Raw genomic sequence first — 20,949 nt, forward strand, 5'->3', positions numbered from 1 at the left:
TATAGGTACTTAATACCTATATAAATTCAGTCTTGTAAAGTATTTGAGTAAATGTAATTAAATACCGTTTCGGAGGTATTTGTATTTGAAAATCAAATACTTTTCAAAATTTAAACGAATTAGGTACTCATCAGTCATCAAATATTTTTTTGAAAGATTTAATATTTTGTTTAAAATATTTTTTCACTCAAAAACGGTAAAAAAATGTTTAGTAACAGGTGTTGAATGTAACATCTCAGTCTTAAAATAGATTATATAAAATTAATTTTGATTTTTGGCCAACCAAGTACCAGCTAGTAAAAAGTAGGTAAAATGAAAAAAGAGTATTTAAATACCTATACATACCAAGTATTTTTATTTGTTCTTAAATACTTTTTCTTAAAAGTATTTGAAATACTTTTTGAATGGGTGTGTTTAGATGAAATTAAACAAATATATGCCTGATAATTTTGACAAAACAAAATGAAAAAGCTATAATGGGAAAAAAATATATAAATTGAAATAGTATTTACTATTGACTATTGAGCAAAGAAAACGTAAAAAATAAAATAAAAAGCCAGATGAATTATCAAATTATGAAGTTGTTAACTTTGATACTTTAAAAAATAAAAATATATAAAGTTCAAGTCCTTTATACAATATTTTATAAATTATTTATAATAATTGAAAATAGGTAGTTTTAAAAGATTCTTACACACTAGGCGAATAGTTCGCGCGCGGACGCGATTTTAAATCGCCTGGAATTTTTTTTGATAGTACACAAAGCTTAGATACACACTATATAATTTTACGCGGTTAAAATTCGCGTCAAATTATAATTTTATTCGCGGAAACGCGCGCGAACATTCGCCCAATGTCAACACAGTATAGACACAAGACATAAGAAGTAAGAATTTTGGAAGCATCAACAATTTCATGTAGGTACTAAATAAACTCGTGGATATAAAAATCAAAGTATTATTGTATTAATAATTGATAGGAATAATTATGAAAATATAAATTTTGTCATGGGAATAATTAAGAAATGTTTAAAAATTAACCTTATGAAACTATCGGTTGCTAATTCGGTATGCGCTTTACAGGTTTTGCCGTTTTACACTAGATCACATTAACACATTATAGGTACCCATACGGAGGTATTGGACAGAAGATTAAATTAAACTAAATTAAAATAATATATATTTTTTAAAAAATATAGTTTTATTTTTTAGTAAACTTAACTATCTATCTATATAAATAATATAAATATATTGTAAGTATAATAGTTATTTATGAACGGGAATGTGTGTGGTATATGAAAAAAAACCATTAGGCGTTACGCATAATAAAACGAAATCACTGAACATTTAACCCACCACCGACGGCAGACAACTCACGACTGAGCTCCGGGCTCCGGCGCTCCGCAACAGCCGTCCTGAACTTCTGACGTAGGTACCTACATTTATCATAAAAAAGAAAAACAGTAATAATAACAATAATACAATTTTATATAAAAAAAACAAAACAATTTGTCGATAACGATTCTACGGGAAAACCATCCATACACTATACACGCAACACAAATACCTGTTACCTAATATATAGGTAATAATATTATGTTTCTTAACGATTTTACATTGCTACAATTTCATCTGTAAATTGTACGAAACAATTATTTTCAAAAATGTTAGTTGTTTTTGAAATCATAAGTGGCTTATGATAAAATAATCACCTGACATAATATGGATTAAATTAAATTTCAAATTAAAGTTTTTTACCAATAAATTATGAATTAACATAGGTACTGTAGGTAGGTAAGTATAAGAATATGATAAATATCTCCTACCTTATAGCTACCTACCTATCTTTAATTTTAACAATTAATTTTTCTACATGCTGATTTGAAGGGATCGTTGTAAATTCGGTGGTTTTAAATTGTCTTCTTACGATCATGATAATATTTTGGCAATTCAATAAGACAATAATTATACTTCAATCATGTGTAGGTACCTATATTACTCACAGACTCAGTAAAAATTTGGCTCTGTGTTGCATGAGATAGTCGAGCTTTTTCATTTGAAAGTATAAACGTTCATATGATCAAGACAAAAAAATATTTGAATTTTAATATTTAAGCTAGCACATTAAATTTCGTCATTTTAAAAAGCTAAGTTTGGATATCTGCATCGTAAAAAATTAAAGCACTTTTTTGAAAATGATAAATAAATCCATTGCACAATGCACATGTACAATTTTAGGATTTTTAAATTTTAATGGACGTTTTGTAGATTTCTTTTATTGTGTATTGTTTAAAACAGAAATTTATATTGCAGATTACCAATTGTGATCGATTAAAAATTGTTGCAAATTTTTATTCTACTGTACAATATTTAAACGTCATGGTGATTCCTATTTATTTTAAGACAGTGAACATCCAAATCATGCTAGGGGTCCATTACAGATAAAATTGTTAAAATAATAAAAATTTGTACCTATATTTACATATTATCTAGCATTACCTTATATTATCAAGGTATACATCAATAACAATCACGATTATAGATATTTTTTAATATCTTTAATTGTGATAACAATCGACGTTTTTAAATTATCGTTGAAAAATTAGGAAACAATTAATTATATTATGTGAATAAAAATATTAAAACATTAGCGTTGCACGCCGGCTGTCACCTGTAATTGTAAATAACTATTTCTGCACAAACTACTGTATTAAAAATATTTGTAATGCCTATTTAACAGTTTATATTTATTTTATCATTATAATTTATAGAAAATGGCTCTAAGGCCTCTAACTCTATATACACTACCTACCGCCGCTACTGCCTATTCGTTTAGTTAACAGCACGTTTTATATTTATCATTGCACCTTAATATAATTCAATGAAGCCTGCATTTTTCATTACAAAATAATGTACACATTTTCGCGATATTATAAAAATTATTACATAAAACGTTAATTAAAAGTTTTGAGACTGTGTAATAACTGTAATTTGTAATTGATAAATAAATAATATGAAAAATGTTTATAGTTACTGAAATTTGAAATAGTATATAATCAGCTCAAAGAGTAAATTACCTACCAACTTGTTTTTAAGATGGGTAAAGAAAAAATAAAAAGGAAATTGTCGAATACGAATTTTGCGTAAAATATTTGTTCGTTTTTCCTGGTTACCTATTTTTAATTTAAATCTTTTTGAACTTTTAATTAGAAATAATTTTTTATCAGATATCTTTTTCAAAATTAAAGATCAATATATTTACAGCTCAGCTCAAAATTTAAAAAATAAAATATTTACCTTTTTATTAAATTTTCTAGGTATACCTAGAAACCTATAATGTGTAAATTTAACTGCCATACAGCTGCATATACAAATGTATACTAATATAACTAATATAAGTGTATAGACGGTAAATTTAGTACATATTATTTTATATTAACTTTATCATATACCTACTCAAATTTACTGTGTAAAAATTATAGACAAGATATAGATCATCATTAACTATTAAGTCAATAAGAATAAATTATGATAACCTTTGCAACTGATCAGCATTGAACATGATAAAATTCCAGATGTTAAAGAAATATCTAATAAGTTGTTACGCAAAGTCTATATATAGTAAAAGTATATATATGTATATATTATTCTGTATCATGAACTTTATTCACTCATATATTTTAAAAAGTTATATAATAACCAACAATTTTTTTTTTATGTATATCTCTTAAAAATGTGTAGGTATACAAAAAAATTAATTTTAATTTTAGTTTTTAAATATGAGTAGGTAACATTAAAATATAACTTACGAGTAAGCTTAAGTTAGATAGCTATTATGATGTAGGCATCCGCTAAGAAAGGATTTTTAAAATTCAAACTCTAAGGAGGTTAAAAAGGATAAAATTTTGAAATTAAGATATATACTCTATAGTCTATTGTCTATACCATCTTCAATAATTAGGTATTGATTATTTTTATAACATAATGTCAGATCGCAAACAGTTGAACTTATATAGTTATAGATAATTTACATATAAGTATATAACTAGGTGTAATAAGTAATGGATAATGCAACTGCCACTAGTGAAATCATGAACTGGAAATGAATGGGATGGCAGAGTGCAGGGTCTAGGCCAAATGTATAACCACTGAACTATATACTAAATAATTTATTAGATAGTAGCTATTGTAATTTTTTTAATTATTTAATAATACTGATCAATATATTTAATACCTGTTGTACTAACTCATTAGCTGATTTATCATTATTAATGCTAGGCGAATAGAACTGTGGTAAGAGATAACTGATTTGAGTTCAACTTTAGTTTAACATTATGAATGTCAGGAGTTATTACAGCCTAGTAACTATTTCCAGGTGAGTTTTTTTTTAATGGTTTTAGCAGTTTCTGGTTACAATGAAAAAACAATAAAGTTGTTGTCATCTTCATCAACTCCATCACTAGAACTTGACTTATTATTAGAAAAATAATTTTAAAAATATTTTCCTAAGCATTTACACATAGGTTTTGAATTTTTTTTTTCTGGTCATAAGAAATTTGGGGTACATCTTAATTTATAACATGGATGGAAACAAGTAAACAAGTTTCTAAAATAACCTCATTTGTAGTGGGAGATAATTCAAAACAATCGCTAAACCGTTTTATTAAAGAATTAACCAATGTTGTTATCATATTAGCTAAATGAAGAACATTTTTTCTTTACTAAATTTTGAGGTGTAAAAAAATAGTATATAAAATGTATATACCGCTACGGCTACGCTAAAGAATTTCTTCTTCTTCATCTGGTCTTTAATACTCTTTAAAAGTTGTCACAGCCATACGCTAAAGAATTTGACTAAAACAATTATTAATTTGAATATAAATAAACAAAAATAAAAATACATATAGTAAGAAATAAAACATGTAATTTTGTAGCATAATAAACAGCAGTTTTATTTATTTTTGTAAATCAAACAATTGTATTGGTAAAGCTTACTTAAGTACAACAATGTAATATAATCTTACTGAATAAACACAATGAGTTTTAAAGTATTAAGGACTAGAGTAACACGGTTTTTAATTAAATGGTCTGAAGAGAGTGGAAGATTTTAGAACATGTAATTTAATACTACTTTTATTTGATATACCGATTTATTTTAATAGAGATTGATATTTACACATATCATCATACATTGAACTTTTGGGTAAAGATTTAAAATGATCAATATGAACAATTTTACTGGAAAATACAACTTTGCAGAAGTTTAAAATTAAATAAAAATTTAAGTTATGAACATGAACAGGAATATTTTTTGTAATAGTAAGTGGTTTATAAATAAACTATTTACAAATTATAAAAACTTCAGCTCTCACAAACCATTGATAAATATTGTACATAGTTTGATATTGGAATGTTATGTAATTCTAGGAATATAACTTATACTAAGTAGATTTGTATTTATTTAATAGGAATATAATATTATAGTATACAACATTATTGAATTTATAAGCCAAACTACTGTGGTAGGTACATATAATATGTCAATTAAAAATTTGAAGTTAAAAAATACGTAATATAAAAATTGCACATCAATAATATTATGTAAAACAAAAATAAAATCATGATAAATAACAAAGCCATCAAAAGAATTTTAAGTACAAAATTGTAGAAAAATAGTGGTTTATATCAATAATAATAATAATAATAATAATAATAATAATAATATATGTGTTGTGTTAGTAATAGATTGTATCAATGAATAATAAAATTTCAAACACAACTTTTTGAAGTTCACCATTAAGTAATTTTTTGTTAAATTTTGGTTTTTAGAGATCACGTTTTTAGTTGGAACGTTTGGTAACAAGACTAATAGTCAATAGTTTATGAAATCGGCCGGACTGAATGACAGGTGATATGTAGATTTTGGATAAAAATTAAATTTTAAGAATTATAATAATTTAAAATTATACATAACCTTAACACCAAATTCTAAGATTGTATGAGCAAAAACCCTTAATTTAACTAGAACTATTAAAACCCAACACCTGATTTATACTTCCAAATACCTAATTAAAGACAAAATACTAAAAAAATATAGCGTAATATAAATGGGAAATATAATTACATAGAATTAATGCATTTTAATATGTTACATTAAACCATTTAAAAAAAATACTAAAATGTACTTGCTGTAAGTAATATATTTTAAAATTAAATGTAGTTATAAAATAATATTAAAACAAAATCAACACAATTGAAATCATTAGAGTGGAAAGGAATGTATGTTATCGAGATTTTAAGTTAATTAATGCAAATGTTACCTACATATAATAGGTACATATTTTAATCCGGGATCAAAGATCATCTCTGCAAAAAACTCCTACTAATATAAATAAATTAAATTCTATTATAGTTTACTGTTCACTATAGTAGTTAGGTAGAGAGTGAAATGAAAACTACAAAAATATAATCATTTTACACATTGGAAATAAAGTCATCTTACCTAAAAATGACTAGTATTTTATACTACATTCAACTTACACTACAAAGAGATGTTTAAATCAATTATAAAAATGTTGATTAAATAATAAATATATTGTTCTAACATATTTTTAAAAATTTCACCAATCAAGTATACACCATAAGAAAATAGTAAGACAAAAAAAATTATGTCATAAGTTAAAGCATTCTTATTTTATCTAATTAATTAAAATACATGATGAACTAGAGGTAAATATAAATAGGAAACACTGATCACTAATTAAGTATATTATCCAAAAAATACCAACCTTACACCTAACCAAAAACTGTATTTTAAGATAAATAATTACAATATGTATATTGAATTTACATATTTATAAATATTCAAAATTGTACTTAGAATATACAAAAAAAGTGTTTGTTCAATTTGGAAACATTTAATGGTGGCAAGTATTTATGGAACATACTACATATAATAATATATAGTATTTTTACATTAAGAGATATTACTAAATATTTCAGCTAAAAGATAATGGACTGAAATAGATTTTAAGAAGATGAAAATAAACATTTTGAGAAAATTTCAAATTATTTTTACTTCTGTGGTATACATTCGTGTAATAGAATTAACCATTTTTGTAATGCTATAGTAATTTTTATTTCAAGTGGATATGCATAGATAAGGTTAAAGTAACTTGAAACCGTATCATGGGCAAAGATAAGGGAAGGATTTTGGGTGTTAAAAAACTCACCGAAATTAAAGATAAAACAATTTTAAAATAAATATTGTAAATTAAACTTAATGTATATCTAAAATAGGGGTTCTCGATCTTTTTAATACTGCGATCCAAAATTTCCCCTGAAAAAACTTTCGCAGTTCACATTGTTACACTTTTCAAAAAGTAGTAAAAATCAAAATTTGTATTATATAAATATGTGTAGACTTTTATTAGATATTTGGTACAAATTACTATTTATTACCCACGTAACTTTTGGTACAAGATTGCTATAATAATATATTTATTATTAATTTAACATATATTTTTTGGAATCTATAAAATTCAAAAAAAAATGTTTCCAACCCACCAAAAATTGACTGACAATCCACCAGTGGGTTGCGACCCACAATTTGAAAAACGCTGATCTAATCCAAAACCCTCTCCGAAAATATTTCCTACCTATGCCCATGGAAATCTATGAATATAATTAACTTTAGTGATACTTTAACTATGTTAATTTTATACAGAGATAAGATATATACTTATAGAGTTTGTAAAAGTATGTTGTACACTTGTAATGGTTTTTAAAGTAAGTCGTATTGTGTGTGCATACCATAAAGGATAAACATTTGAAATTTTCCTAAAATTTGTAATTCTTCAATTCTCCTTCAAACTTTTCAAATAGCCAATTAGTTGAAATAATATGTAGTAATGTATCTTAGAGTGAACACACTATATATTATTAACTTGATAAAGATTTAAGCACCAATATTTCATATAGTACCAACTCCAAAATGTATTATTTACAAAAAATTCGTATTTATTGGTACATGTAAGTTTCAGTGGCACCTTTAGCATAGAAACTTTAATGTAGTGGTATAACATATAAACACTTAAATTAATAACAAAAGCTCTGTAATAATCAAAACACAAAATGTTAAGATAATTAAAATTGTAAAAGCTCAAAATCATTATAAAATCACAAATTTCATTGGGACGATTTGATTAGATAAATGCATAAATATCTAAGTGAACTATTTTGTAAAAAAAAAAAAAATGGTAAATGCCATAATTTGATCAAATTCTTGAAAACAATGTCATTAAAATGTTGAGCACACATATGACAAATTGTATACAAATTGATAAATTTAATATTTCACCAAAATTTAGTGAACCAATTATGGGCCGTTAAATCATATTTAAGGGACCAATAGTTTAATATTGATGTTTACTTAGTGATTGTTTATGCAACCCAGTAATAGACCTTTAATGCTAAATTAGTATGTCAAGTTGGTATCAAATAAACTCCATCACCTTGAACTTAATTTTAAATCAATTTTCATGTATCTTACTCTAGAATGTAAAGCTACTATAAAAAGTGATAAAACAAGTAGTAGTCATTTACTAAAATATCTTTGACCTGATAAAACGCCGCAGTAAAAAGTCTTTACTAGGTTCATAATAATTCTTTTTAAAAGCAGCAATTTCTGGTGCTTTTCTGATAGCAGCAATGAAATCGAAATCAGATTCTAGAACAATAACTACAATTAAAACCATCATAAACAATGCAAATATTACTGGCAGCAAAGTCTGTCTCAAGAATGATAAGCTTGATCCGCTGTTTCGAATTGCAGTAGTTTCTATATGCTTTTGACCGGACAGCTGATTTGAAATAGATTGGATTAATTGTGGACTGTCTGTTACTGTCGTAAAATCTATGAACAAATAACACATTTATAAAATAACAATGATAAATATAAACTTCTATTGAATGAGTTTCAAGCTGCAACAAATTTAATAATATATTGTATTTATATAAAAATAAGATCAATATAAATTGCATGAATTTGATTCAATTTAGAATGTATAATAATTCATTTAATAATGAATTTACAATGTCAAGAATAGCCAAATTAATAAAATGAAGTAAATCTTGAATCATATTCATTCTTAGCCAATTATTTTGCTTAATTATCAACATATATCTACATTCTACACTATTTGTTGAATACATTAGTTGTAATTGTATAATACATAAATATAATACATATAATAATAATATGCATAAAGGTGATGTGTTATGAATTTGTTTTAAAATCATATTATAGAAGTAACTGTTTATAATGAAAAACCAAATTTAATAGCATTTAATCATCAGATTTAATTATCAGTTGAGAAACTTTGAGATTGTGCAATAAAAACGAAACAGATAATATTATTTTAATATTTTTTTTTTTTAACATTTTGATTGACTATTAGTTACTTAGACTTATTTTTACTAGTCCCTTAAATGTAATTAGAAATAGTGTCTATTGTATATTAAATAGATATACACTATGCATCATAATTAATGTTTATACTTAAATACTTTAAATTACTGTTTTTAATACAATTATAACAAAACTAAAATAGAAAATATACACGAATCAGCGATCAAAGTGTTAACAATCACATAAGACTGGAATAAAGAGAAATCTACATTTAATTAAAATTAAACGGATCTCATCCCAAACCATAATGTCTCAAAATAATTTGATTCATCATATTCTTTAATTAAATTATATTAATGTACTAAAATTAAAAAAAAGAAAAGAATATTTATGTATTTTAATAAGAATAACTCTGAGTTCTAGTTGTAATAAAAAGTAAATTATTTGCTAATTTCAAATTATTAGTAAAAACATATTGCATATTTTTTTTGATACATAATACTTTGTTAGTAAATTGTATGATATAAGGAATTAAAATAAATACATTTTTTCCATTTAAACTTTGCATTTATAAGTAAGTTATACAGATATCCTAATATAAAATAGGAAACGGAGATGAATAAAAATGAATGTACTACACCCCATAATTTAACTAATAAAAAAGTTAAATAGCTAAACAAAATAATTAACATTTTTAATCTACAATAGCTTTTGTATAAACAAACAATACACACATTTTAAAAATATTACTTCATTAGATACAGATTTAATTTTTATAAAAGCTATTATTCAATAATACATTAATGAAATAATAAAAAATAATTGTAAATATATTTTATGGTGTTGGTCTGGTATTTTCTCGCTATAATACTATTAATATTTATTGTTCATAAAATTTATTTATTTTTAATTTATTATAAAAAATGTGAAAATTTACAAAAAAATATTAAATTCTATAAAAATAAAATATAAAAAAAACCTATGATTAAATATTAAAAAAAAAAGTATTATTTAATTAAGGATTGCGTAAATAAATTAATATGGTATTACAACATTGTTTAAAATGTTGAAACATACAATAACAATTGTTTAATAGGATTCTTTTAAATAAGGTTTGGTCTGTATATGAACTCTGCCTATTAGGAATCAAGAAAATTTCAAACAGTACTAGTTAGTTTTTTCATTTTGTAAAATCCCATATTCTTCCAATATCCCATTTTCTATACATTTTGAAAGTAAGCTCTAAAGATAGTATAGTTTTATTCATGAATACCTTAATTATAATGGTAATCTACCTCTTGAATATCCAATAATATTATTAGTTGGTCACAGTAAGACAATAACATCCCTATTTTAGAAATACCTATAGTTAAGAGGATGTCCGCACACAATTTGTTTTCTTTTTCTGATCCATATGCAACACACTAAATTTTTGTTTCATTAATTTTATTATGTTTGTTTAACATAAAAGTGAATGTATCTATTCTCACACTTAAAGCTAAAAACATTATCTATATTGTGTTAATATTAGCTGTTTTACAATATTTAACTTTTTTGAAATATATGATCATTTTAAACATAAATAATGTTCTTAAGGGACGGCCGCACCAAAATTTGTTTTCTGTCTGTCTCTTACATAATATAGGAACAAAGATACTCTGTATTTCCATAATTACGACTCTCTGGTTCAATTTATAATATATAATACCTATAATATATTTTATAAAGAAGAATATTTCTTTTGCATTAACTGGATAGATTTTTAATATTTATATTTTTAAAAAAGTAATTAATAGTTATAAATAATTAAAATAATTTTAAATTAAAACATGCTTATATTTATAAAAAATGTAAATATAAAAAATCCATACGGTTAACGCACAGAAAATATCCTTTTTTTTATAAAATATATAATATGGGCTTTGGCCCTAAACTGAACCAGAGTCACGACTGAAGAAATACGGAATATTCTTGTTCCTATATTATGTGGGAGATAGACAAAGAAAACAAATATTGAAGTTACCCCTGAACTTGGAATTCAATAATAATTCATATCAATATTTAAGTTAATAATACAAATTTGTTTTGCTAAGTGTAAATTTATTTTTTTGCAAGTGGATCAGAAATAAAACAAATAGTGTAATGCCAATCTAATATAATTTATAAACAATGAATTTTTGGTAATTGTATACTATTTAAATTATTTAAAATTCATAATAATTATACTAGAGCAACTATTATCCATACGTATTCAGTCTGAAGGGGGGGTGATGATAATCAAACAACGATTAAGAATATACAATAAATATGAATTTAAATGTTTTTAATGAAAAATAAAACTAATGTATACATGATATATATTTATTTCAAATAATATTTTGAATAGTTTAAGATAATCTACATTAAAGTTAGCCATAGTAGATAATAAAATAATTTTTAATTTTATAATATGAACGTAAAAATTGGAATTTATATGATATAAATTTTAAATTTTCCAATTGACGAGTAGATAATTGACATTGTACCATATATTGAGAAGAAAAAAATGAAGATGGCACTAATGGACAAAGTATAAATGTATGTTAACATATATTTATGCATAAACATGTGTTTCTGTGACATTTAAAATTTTATGAATTTGTTAATACATTTTAAATTTAAAGTAAAAAGTAAACCTTAATCTTAATTAAAGAACATAGAATAAATGTAAATTATGAATGTCATTAATTTAAAATTTAAAAAGTTTATAAAGTAAACAGCAAAAATACTATAAAGGATGAAAAAAATATAATGGTTAATGATTAATACTATAAACAATTAGCAAGCAGTTATAATTTTTGACTTCAGAGAACATACATTTTGTAAATAAATTGTAAAAATATTAAGCACTAGTTTTATATTGGAATATAATAGAGCATCAAAGATATAATTAAACTAGAAATATAATTCTGTGTAAAAAACAAACATTGTGTATTTAATTTAAAGGCACCATCACTACTTTATTTTTATAGTTTTATTAAAGTAATTTTTCAAATATAACATTATTGCACTCTAAATTATAGATTTTGTTTAAAATGATAAAAAAAACCCCAATGATATTATTAACAGTAATTTGTGAATTTTAAAAGTAGCACAAATAGGTAATGAATTAAAGCTATTAATTTTATTTTTTTTGTTTATGCAAACTAAAATTGTTAGTAAAAAAAAAATGACTTTTAATTGAGATAATAACAAAATAAAATAGGCGGCAATTAGTTTAAAAACATGGCATTTGTGTTACATTGAGTAGTATAAAGTTATTAATATTAACATTAAGTAGAAAACTATGCATGATGTGAAATAAGAAATAATTAATATTATGATAAACGATAAAACCACCATTTGTTGATTAATCTTTTCTTTATTCAATTAATATAATATTGAAAAAGGAATATTATTAATGTTTATGTGCATTTAGTTATAAAATTATAATGAATAAAAATATGATGGTGAAATTGAACCAATTATGAGCAAAATACGACCCAATACCCGACACTTACCAATCAGTAAATGATCATTCAAGATTTCTTCATGATGGACTTCTTGTTCAACTAAGAAATTATAATTAATAATATTTTTTAATTCTAATATATTTATAAATTAGTCTTTTATAATATCTAAAGATAATTAAAAAAAATACTAAATTCTTAATAAATAACAAATATTGGTGTATTAAAGAACAATATAAGAATAATATATCTTACTTTTAGATGTTATGATTTCTTGGTCTTCTAATAAAGTCTCTAAAACTGAGGAATTATCAATTTGATTGGATGAATCTATTGAAGTATTATATTCTTCACTGGTGTTTGTTAATGAACGAGGAAGGCTATTAAATCCTGCTGTAAAGTATTAATAATAATTATAATAATTAATAATATAGCAAACAATAATTTTTCTAATTTAATTTACTTAACATATTTAGTCTATTGCTTAGTGATAAGTCATTAACCAAATAAATTTTTTTTAAATTTTTTACATGATGAATTTAAATGGTTTAAATTAAGATATACTTAAGTTATTAGTAATAACTAAAGAAACCTAAGAAATGCACCAAGGTGAGAGCCTAATACCCAGCTTTTTAAACTCTAACTGTGTATAGTATTATATAATGTATTAATGTACAATGTATATTATCGCCATTTGAAATATATGAATAATATCCTTCAAAATGTGTATCAAACAATAAATGTATTAATTATAACCTAAAAGCATTTGTTTATTTAAATATTTAAATTCATCATAAGAAGAGTAGATCATTAACATTTGATGTTTAATAAATATGATGGAAAAAATTATTGACTTTTAATGCATTTTAAGGAGAATTTTCAATATTAAACTATTGATTTAGTTATTTTAGATTATAAATATTCCATTGACATTAATCATTATGATATGAAAAAAAAAATGATTAAACTACTTCGCATTTTGCAGTTATCTAAAATTTAGGTATCTATTAAATATAAAAAAAAATGTTTAGTATAAGGCTATAATATTTTCTTACCAACTTGATTTATAACAAGATTAGAAGGTGTAGGAGGTTCACTTGATGATTTTCTTCTGAGACTACCAACACGTGTTACAGTTGGAGATTCCCTGGTGATTGTCACATCTTCTAATATTTCCTTTTCAACACGTCCACTGTACTTAAATTTGGTACCCCATGAAAAAAAGCCTCCACCAGAAACCACATTAGGAACATCAGAACTTGAAGGAAATCTTTACAAATAAAATATACATTTCACTATTTTAGTTTAATCTTGAACATTTATAATTAATTAAAACATTTACAATTATCTTTAAAAAAAATGCATTAAAATTTTATTATTTTTAAAATTTATTCATGGTTACATGGACAGTATTTAAATTAGGAAAATTAAGGGGAGTAGCTTAATAAACAATTTAAAACTGTGTTCCAATTTATAAAACTAGTTAACAAAAATTTGTGGAGTGCCAATTAAATAAATAATAAGGTTATTAGTAAACATTAATCTAATAAAAATATAAATACATAATAAAATATATTAAGTAGTATAGATTAACTGGCCTTTACTAAGAATTGATTTTGTATACAATGATTAACCATTTAATTAAAATTTAGGACATTCATTACAATGATGAAGTACATTTACACTTACTGTACAACAAAGCAATTACCTTCTTAACCAATTTTTTTTTCTTTAAATCAAAATTATACTTAGTAGTTGTTGGTAACTAAGAGTAAGTTAGGATAAAAATTGATAATAATCTTGGTCTTTATCACAAGAATAACAAGTTTTGGAATTCATTGAAAAGAATACTATTTTCCCCCTATCTTTTAAAAAATGAAATAATTTGTAGGGATGCACTAAAAATAAAAAATAAAATAATAGTAAAGGAGCTTCAATCTAACTTGAGCACTTTAAGGATGTTTTAAAATAAATTATAACCAAAATATTATAATTAAAAAAAAAAAAAAAAATCAGAAATTATACACTTACGTAAAAAATAACATTTGTTCAACAGCACATTTCCATACGTGACGGCATGAAGAACCTCTAGGACATTTAAAACCAATAGTTTGTTTTTTCTGAAAATATTTTAGGATAAAATATATACAATATACATAAATAAAATAATTTTTTTTAATAATTGTAATATAGTTAAAATTTTTAGATTTTAAATTGAATTGTACAATAATTAAAAAAAAAAAAAAAAAAAAATAGTAGCACTTGAAAATGTGAAAAAAAAACTAAGTCTGTTTGAAATTCTTTAAAGACTATACATTACATATCATAATTGAAGTTAAAATGAATATTTTTTAACTCTTAAAACCGAGATGAAAACTATTATTGATGATAAATAATAATATACCTACATACTTTTTATATCTATACATTATATTTTTATTATATTTTAAAACTACATTTTTATACTATATGAATTTTATAAATTGTGATATTTACGTATAAAACATAATACTGTTTAATATTTTATCTAAAATCAATCTATAATCAGTAAACTATATAACAAGTGAATATCTAATTGATAAGATAATACAATATAAAATAAATAAACTTAGTTTTTGGTAAAGAATTTAACATTAGTTGACTAAATAATCTACATATTAATTTATAAACGTAAATATATATTTTTTTAAATTAATAGAAGATAAAAATCTAATAATTAATTAAGTTGATTGATACTAATCAAAATATGAAAATAGTAGTTGAAAGAAATGTTAAATATGATTTATATCTTTTGAAGCAAGTTTCTTAAAACCAAAATTATTTTGGGTAAAAAAATTGTATAATCACGTCTCCAAGAATTCTCTTTTTAATATTTTTGTGGGTAATATTATATTATTGACTAAATTTATACTTCAGTTAAAAAATTTAATTTTTATAAAATTCTAATTATGATCAATTCATAATTAGTAAAATACCACTAGATAAGTGCTAATTTTAAGAAGTGCCCATCATGTTATTACTATTTTATTTTAGTACTACTACTATAATACTAAAATATTCATCAGATAATAATTATCATAATTATTATGATAAAAAAAAATGTCATTGTATACACTATATTATAAACTTTATAATACTAATTATTCTAAAAAAAATTAATTACAGTAACTACCTTGATTCTCTGATCCTAAGAAGCATGTAATTACATACAAAGTTACTCAAATAAAGTAAATAAACTAAAATACAAAAGGTTATAATAAATACAAAATAAATTAATTTTGATAGTTTATTATAAATTAATAATACCTCATTGAGAATGATATGAATGATGAACATTTTACCCTCAAAGTTAATTTTTTGAACTTGTGACCAGCTGAAATGATTCATTTTCTTACTGCCTTGGAATGTAAGTATTCCAGTATGATTAATGCCTAAATAAAGTTGATTACCTCTTTGATCCTGTGTATAAAATAAATGTGATAACTTTTTCAAAGAAAATTATTATGTCATAATGGTATATTATAATGTTATTTGTTCACCTTAACTGCATGAGGGTCAACTCCATATGTATCCAGTACACATGCTTTTTTCAAAAAAATTGTTTCCATTTCAGCTGCAGTTTTGCCTTTCAATTCATTTTTATGAATATCCATCATTTTCTCCTCTAATTGCAAAGTTTGTTTTAATAGTATTTTTAATTCATTAACATAATTATCAATATGTTCTTCTGGATTAAAATCTCCAAGTTCAGCTATTTATAAAGGTTAAATAATTATAATATTGTAAAATAATTATATAGGTATACTATTATTTGTTATTTACTACCTTGTAATATATACGCTCCTAACAGAGCAGCTTCAGATGTATTACAGTAAAGCCGACCATGTAATAAATCCCTTTTTAATTGAAGATAAATTTGGTAACGAGTAATATCTTCTTTTAACCGAAATGGATTTGGTGGATAAAATTTAACACGAAAGCTAAATAATATATTATCTGCTTCCATATCTAAAATAAAGATATATTTTTAGTAAATTATATTCAGTAATAAATACTATAAATTTACAAACCTCGGATTTGTTTGAAAATTGATTTTGAGGGTTCTAGCCAATGCTATAAAAATACAGAATAAATAATTTTTATACATTATTTATTAATAAAAAAATAGGTGTACTTAATGAAATCATTAATTAATAAATTAAATCTATTCTATGGTACCATAATATTATTGCACTTATCATGAAAACATTAAGTGATACCTATAGTAACTATAATCAAAGTATTATCAAAAAAATTCAGTACCCTTTGACGTTTGCTATCAACATAACGTAAACCAAAGTAATCTTTTTCAATTAAATCCAATTGTTCGCAAATACGATTTATCAAACTGCTGCCTTTTTCATTTATCTATAAAATAAAACAAACATACATTATAATTATTATTTGAAGGACAACATTTACAAGGAAAATAATTTAAAACATAAACTAATAAACACATGTATCTAATACTGTGTATTTGATACATGATCAAAAATTCATAATATAGTTAAGTTAAATACCAATCTATCATAAGAGTATAGCTGAAATCAAGTGATAAACGTAATAATTTCACAACGTAGTTCTTTTTTTGTTTGTACTATGATTTGTGATACACAATATTAAGCCAAAAAATACTTTGGTTTTCTACTTTGGTTGGTCCTGATAGAAAATTAGATGTAGTTTGTGTTTTAAATAGTTCAAAATTAAAATTCTCAGGACTTAAAAATAAAGAAAAGTAGAAATGTACACAAAAATCTAGTTTTTATTAAAATTGATTTTGGTTTTTAGTGCTATTCAAAAAGGAACAAGCATAGATACTTGAAGTTTTTACCAAAGTTTGCATAGTTTTTTACACAGTACAATATTCAATTTATTAAAACTGAGTTATTAGTAAAAATAATTTTTTTTAAGTGTTAATGTATATTTCATTTGATTATGTATTTCAAATAAGCATGTTTGTAATTTACTTTGTTTTATTATCTTTCATTATAATGTTTAAAAATTATCTAGCATCTAGCATTCTAGCATACAATAATTACTTTAAAATAAAAAATGCATTTTGATATCACTCTTTCCAAAGATCAATACATTGAAAAATGATATCTGAATTTTTCTTCTTATATTTTATTATTATTTAGTAGTAGTGTTAAAATTTCAAAGAAAACACTGTAGTGTACCTTACCACATACCTCTTAGAATAAATTGATACAAATGTAAAATTTATGTAACATGTTACTATTAATATAAATATAATACATTGTTTATCTAAGATTTATTAAATATATAATAAGACATTTGTAATTGTAATAATGAAACAAGTACTTATTCTATTAAGTAACTACTTGCTTCCTTGTAATTAATAAAAAGACACACATAATTAAAAGAATATATTATCTAAACATGCGTTTATATCTTTTCATAACCATGTATATTTATAGACCAGGGGTGGCCAAACCGCGTCTCGCCACATATACTTTTGCGGCTCGCATCTTATCGTACCTAACATTTTTATAAACAATTTTTTTTTAATATGAATTTATGTATTATATAATAATACAATATTTTTATTTTATTTTTTTTTACATTTATCTTGGCTCTTCCATATTTATTAATACATTATGTGGCTCGCGAGTATCTTCTTGCTGGCCACCCCTGTTATAGACTGTAGTGTTGAAATATGATAGAAATACCTAATTTAAATATTCTGTAAATTTAACCCTATTAATAAATAATTAATACTAAATAGAATTATCCTAATTGAGTATTAGTGCTTTGTTATTTAAATTACTATATTAGTTGATAGTTACATAATAAATTATAATTTTTTAAGATAAGTTAAATTTAAAATACCTTAATGGTCAATATGAATGATTAAATATTGATAAATACAAATAACATATTTGTACCTTGATATGATAATTAAATATCTAAATTAACACATCAATGAGAAGCATCTATTTTATAATTATGATAAAAAGTAATCGTTAGGCATGTTAATAATTATATATTTTTAATTTTAATAATAAAATTCTCTATAAATAACAAATAAATCTATAATATTAAACTGATAGTAATTTTTATTAGTAATATTATGATTTAATAAAACATTTTATTGCCGCAAAAGTTAGGAAACAGAAAACTAATACATACAAGCAATAAACTTTGTTCCCGGTTCATTAAAATATTTACTGCTGTCTTAACATAACTATTTTGATAACAATTAATTGACCGTTAATAATTTTCTCATTCATAACATATTATCATGTATACACATTAATTTAAAAGAAAATCAATTGAAGTAACATTAAGCAAGTAATATCTAATTATTTGATGGGCATAAATGGAGTCTACCTGGTTTACTATTTACATTTTATACAACGAATTAATGATATATGATACGTTAATTCTCTCGATTCTCGAATAAGCTACTGTCTGTACCTGAAATTCGCTGTCCAACAACTGAGAGTCGTCCAATAGGCGGATGGTACACTTGATTGGCGTATTGGTGGAGTTTTTGCTTCCAAACTTCATCATGTTATAATTGAGAGAGCAGCACGACCGTCGAAAGCGATTTCGCGCAGCTGACACCGTCGAAACGTTCACGTCCTGTGCGGGAAAACGGTAAAAGAAAACTGTGTAATAACCGGAGTAGAGAAAATAATAACGACGAATTGAAAAATCGTCGTGCGACTGCAGAAAATATAACGTGCAATACGGCCGAGCAGTTAGTAGGTAGTCGATGGTCAGTTCGGCGAACCGTACCTTTTGCTATAGTCGACGTACCTAAGCGGCATCACACACTATTGTTATTATTCATAATATATCAGACATATGATCCTGCTACCACCTACCTATGTATTATTGTGAATAATCGATGGTCGCCCTACCCTATTCGGGTTTGGTGCGGGCAGCTTACAAGTCGGGGACGCGTCGTCGTGGAAAACTGACAACTACGGCAAAACAAACAAAAAAAAAAAACAGTGCATAATACTATTGCACGGACTACGGGCGATTATCGGTGCGCGCGAAAGGTTTCGTTCGTCGGTCGACCGCTAATTATTGACTATCACCCGGCCCACAGCGCTGGCCAAAGAAGGTCGCCGGCGCACGAAGTTCGGGCGGCGGGAAGTGTGGAGAGTGTACACAACACGGGACGACGCAATATCCGATTCGTCGCGCTCAAAGATTACGCCGCGTCCTTATCTCGGCGGCAGTCTTCCCACCAAACGATTCGGTTTGTTTACACACTCACGTCCGTCACTGAAGCTACGGACCGATAATAACAATAATAACAACAACAATAAAAATATTATTATGATCACGTGAATAACCGCGGTGTTAATAAAATAATATATAATTGCCGAATGGTTAATAGTGGTGGGGATACGTCTCCTTGGATTGTGGTCGTACAACATAATTTTTTATTTTTTTTGGCGGTCACTGCCCTATTTTATTCATAGGTGTATAGACGTATAGTGGATGACGGATGTGATAGGTGACCATTGACCGACCTGCTGTAGTTATACACTAGCTGATCTCTTATGAATTACGAACTATAACTATAATAATAACTCCTATTATAGATCGTTTTATAATAATGTTTTATTTATCGTCCTTTGCTCCCGATTGTATTGGGTAGGCCATCCTTGTCCTACGCCTCTATAGGGCGCTGTATCCGTAACACAATAAAAATAATAATCTATTCGAAAACGGTCCGTTTCTGATGACATTTCTGTACATCGTAGAAAATTTATAATAAACGGGTAAAATACTCGCCTGTTAATTAGTGAATATCCACAGCCGTTTGTAATGGTTTTTCTATGCAAATGTCATTGTGGCAGAAAGTGCTAAGGTAATGTATATAACTTTTCAAGTGTCTAAGTCCTAAGAGCGCTGACTGGTAAATATGGTAAAAACTTTAGTGTTGAGTACTTACTATTTGTTTACGGTGGTCATTCATCGTCAAATCGGTTTGAGCGCGGGGTTTGGAGATTGGTCAGTGGCTACACTGGTG

General features: G+C 24.7%; 1 protein-coding gene and 1 long non-coding RNA gene across 5 annotated transcripts; both read right to left on the minus strand.

Moving 5' to 3' along the window:
- Positions 1-1,106: 1,106 nt before the first annotated feature.
- On the minus strand, positions 1,107-3,385 carry LOC126550808 (uncharacterized). Its single transcript, XR_007604824.1, has 2 exons — positions 3,297-3,385; positions 1,107-1,435 (listed from the first exon to the last, which is right to left on the minus strand). It is a non-coding gene; the product is annotated as an uncharacterized LOC126550808 (long non-coding RNA).
- Positions 3,386-4,925: 1,540 nt separating this feature from the next.
- Positions 4,926-20,855, minus strand: LOC114130382 (FERM domain-containing protein 5). 4 transcript variants are annotated; one of them, XM_027995350.2, is made up of 13 exons: positions 20,712-20,855; positions 19,374-19,541; positions 17,199-17,303; positions 16,967-17,009; positions 16,722-16,904; positions 16,436-16,647; positions 16,203-16,355; positions 16,069-16,083; positions 14,928-15,016; positions 13,952-14,166; positions 13,152-13,289; positions 12,948-12,998; positions 4,926-8,913 (listed from the first exon to the last, which is right to left on the minus strand). In XM_027995350.2, the coding sequence occupies exons 2-13, from the start codon at positions 19,467-19,469 to the stop codon at positions 8,603-8,605; spliced, it is 1,611 nt and encodes a 536-aa protein (XP_027851151.2). In that variant the 5' UTR covers positions 19,470-19,541; positions 20,712-20,855; the 3' UTR covers positions 4,926-8,602. The 4 variants fall into 4 exon arrangements, with proteins under 4 accessions (XP_027851151.2, XP_027851150.2, XP_027851154.2 ...); XM_027995349.2 differs by lacking the exon at positions 20,712-20,855 and adding an exon at positions 19,787-20,636; XM_027995353.2 differs by lacking the exons at positions 12,948-12,998; positions 20,712-20,855 and adding an exon at positions 19,787-20,273.
- Between the last annotated feature and the right edge of the window lie 94 nt (positions 20,856-20,949).

This window comes from Aphis gossypii, chromosome 3 (assembly GCF_020184175.1).
Source record: "Aphis gossypii isolate Hap1 chromosome 3, ASM2018417v2, whole genome shotgun sequence".
Classification (NCBI taxonomy): domain Eukaryota; kingdom Metazoa; phylum Arthropoda; class Insecta; order Hemiptera; family Aphididae; genus Aphis; species Aphis gossypii.

Excerpts from the sequence above, each read along its gene's own strand:
- LOC114130382 (XM_027995350.2), bottom strand. The coding sequence starts at position 19,469 with ATGATGAAGTTTGGAAGCAAAAACTCCACCAATACGCCAATCAAGTGT. Across the intron at positions 17,010-17,198 it reads TTGATAGCAAACGTCAAAGG|CATTGGCTAGAACCCTCAAA; the intron begins GTACTGAATTTT and ends GTATTTTTATAG. Across the intron at positions 16,356-16,435 it reads TTGACCCTCATGCAGTTAAG|GATCAAAGAGGTAATCAACT; the intron begins GTGAACAAATAA and ends TTTTATACACAG.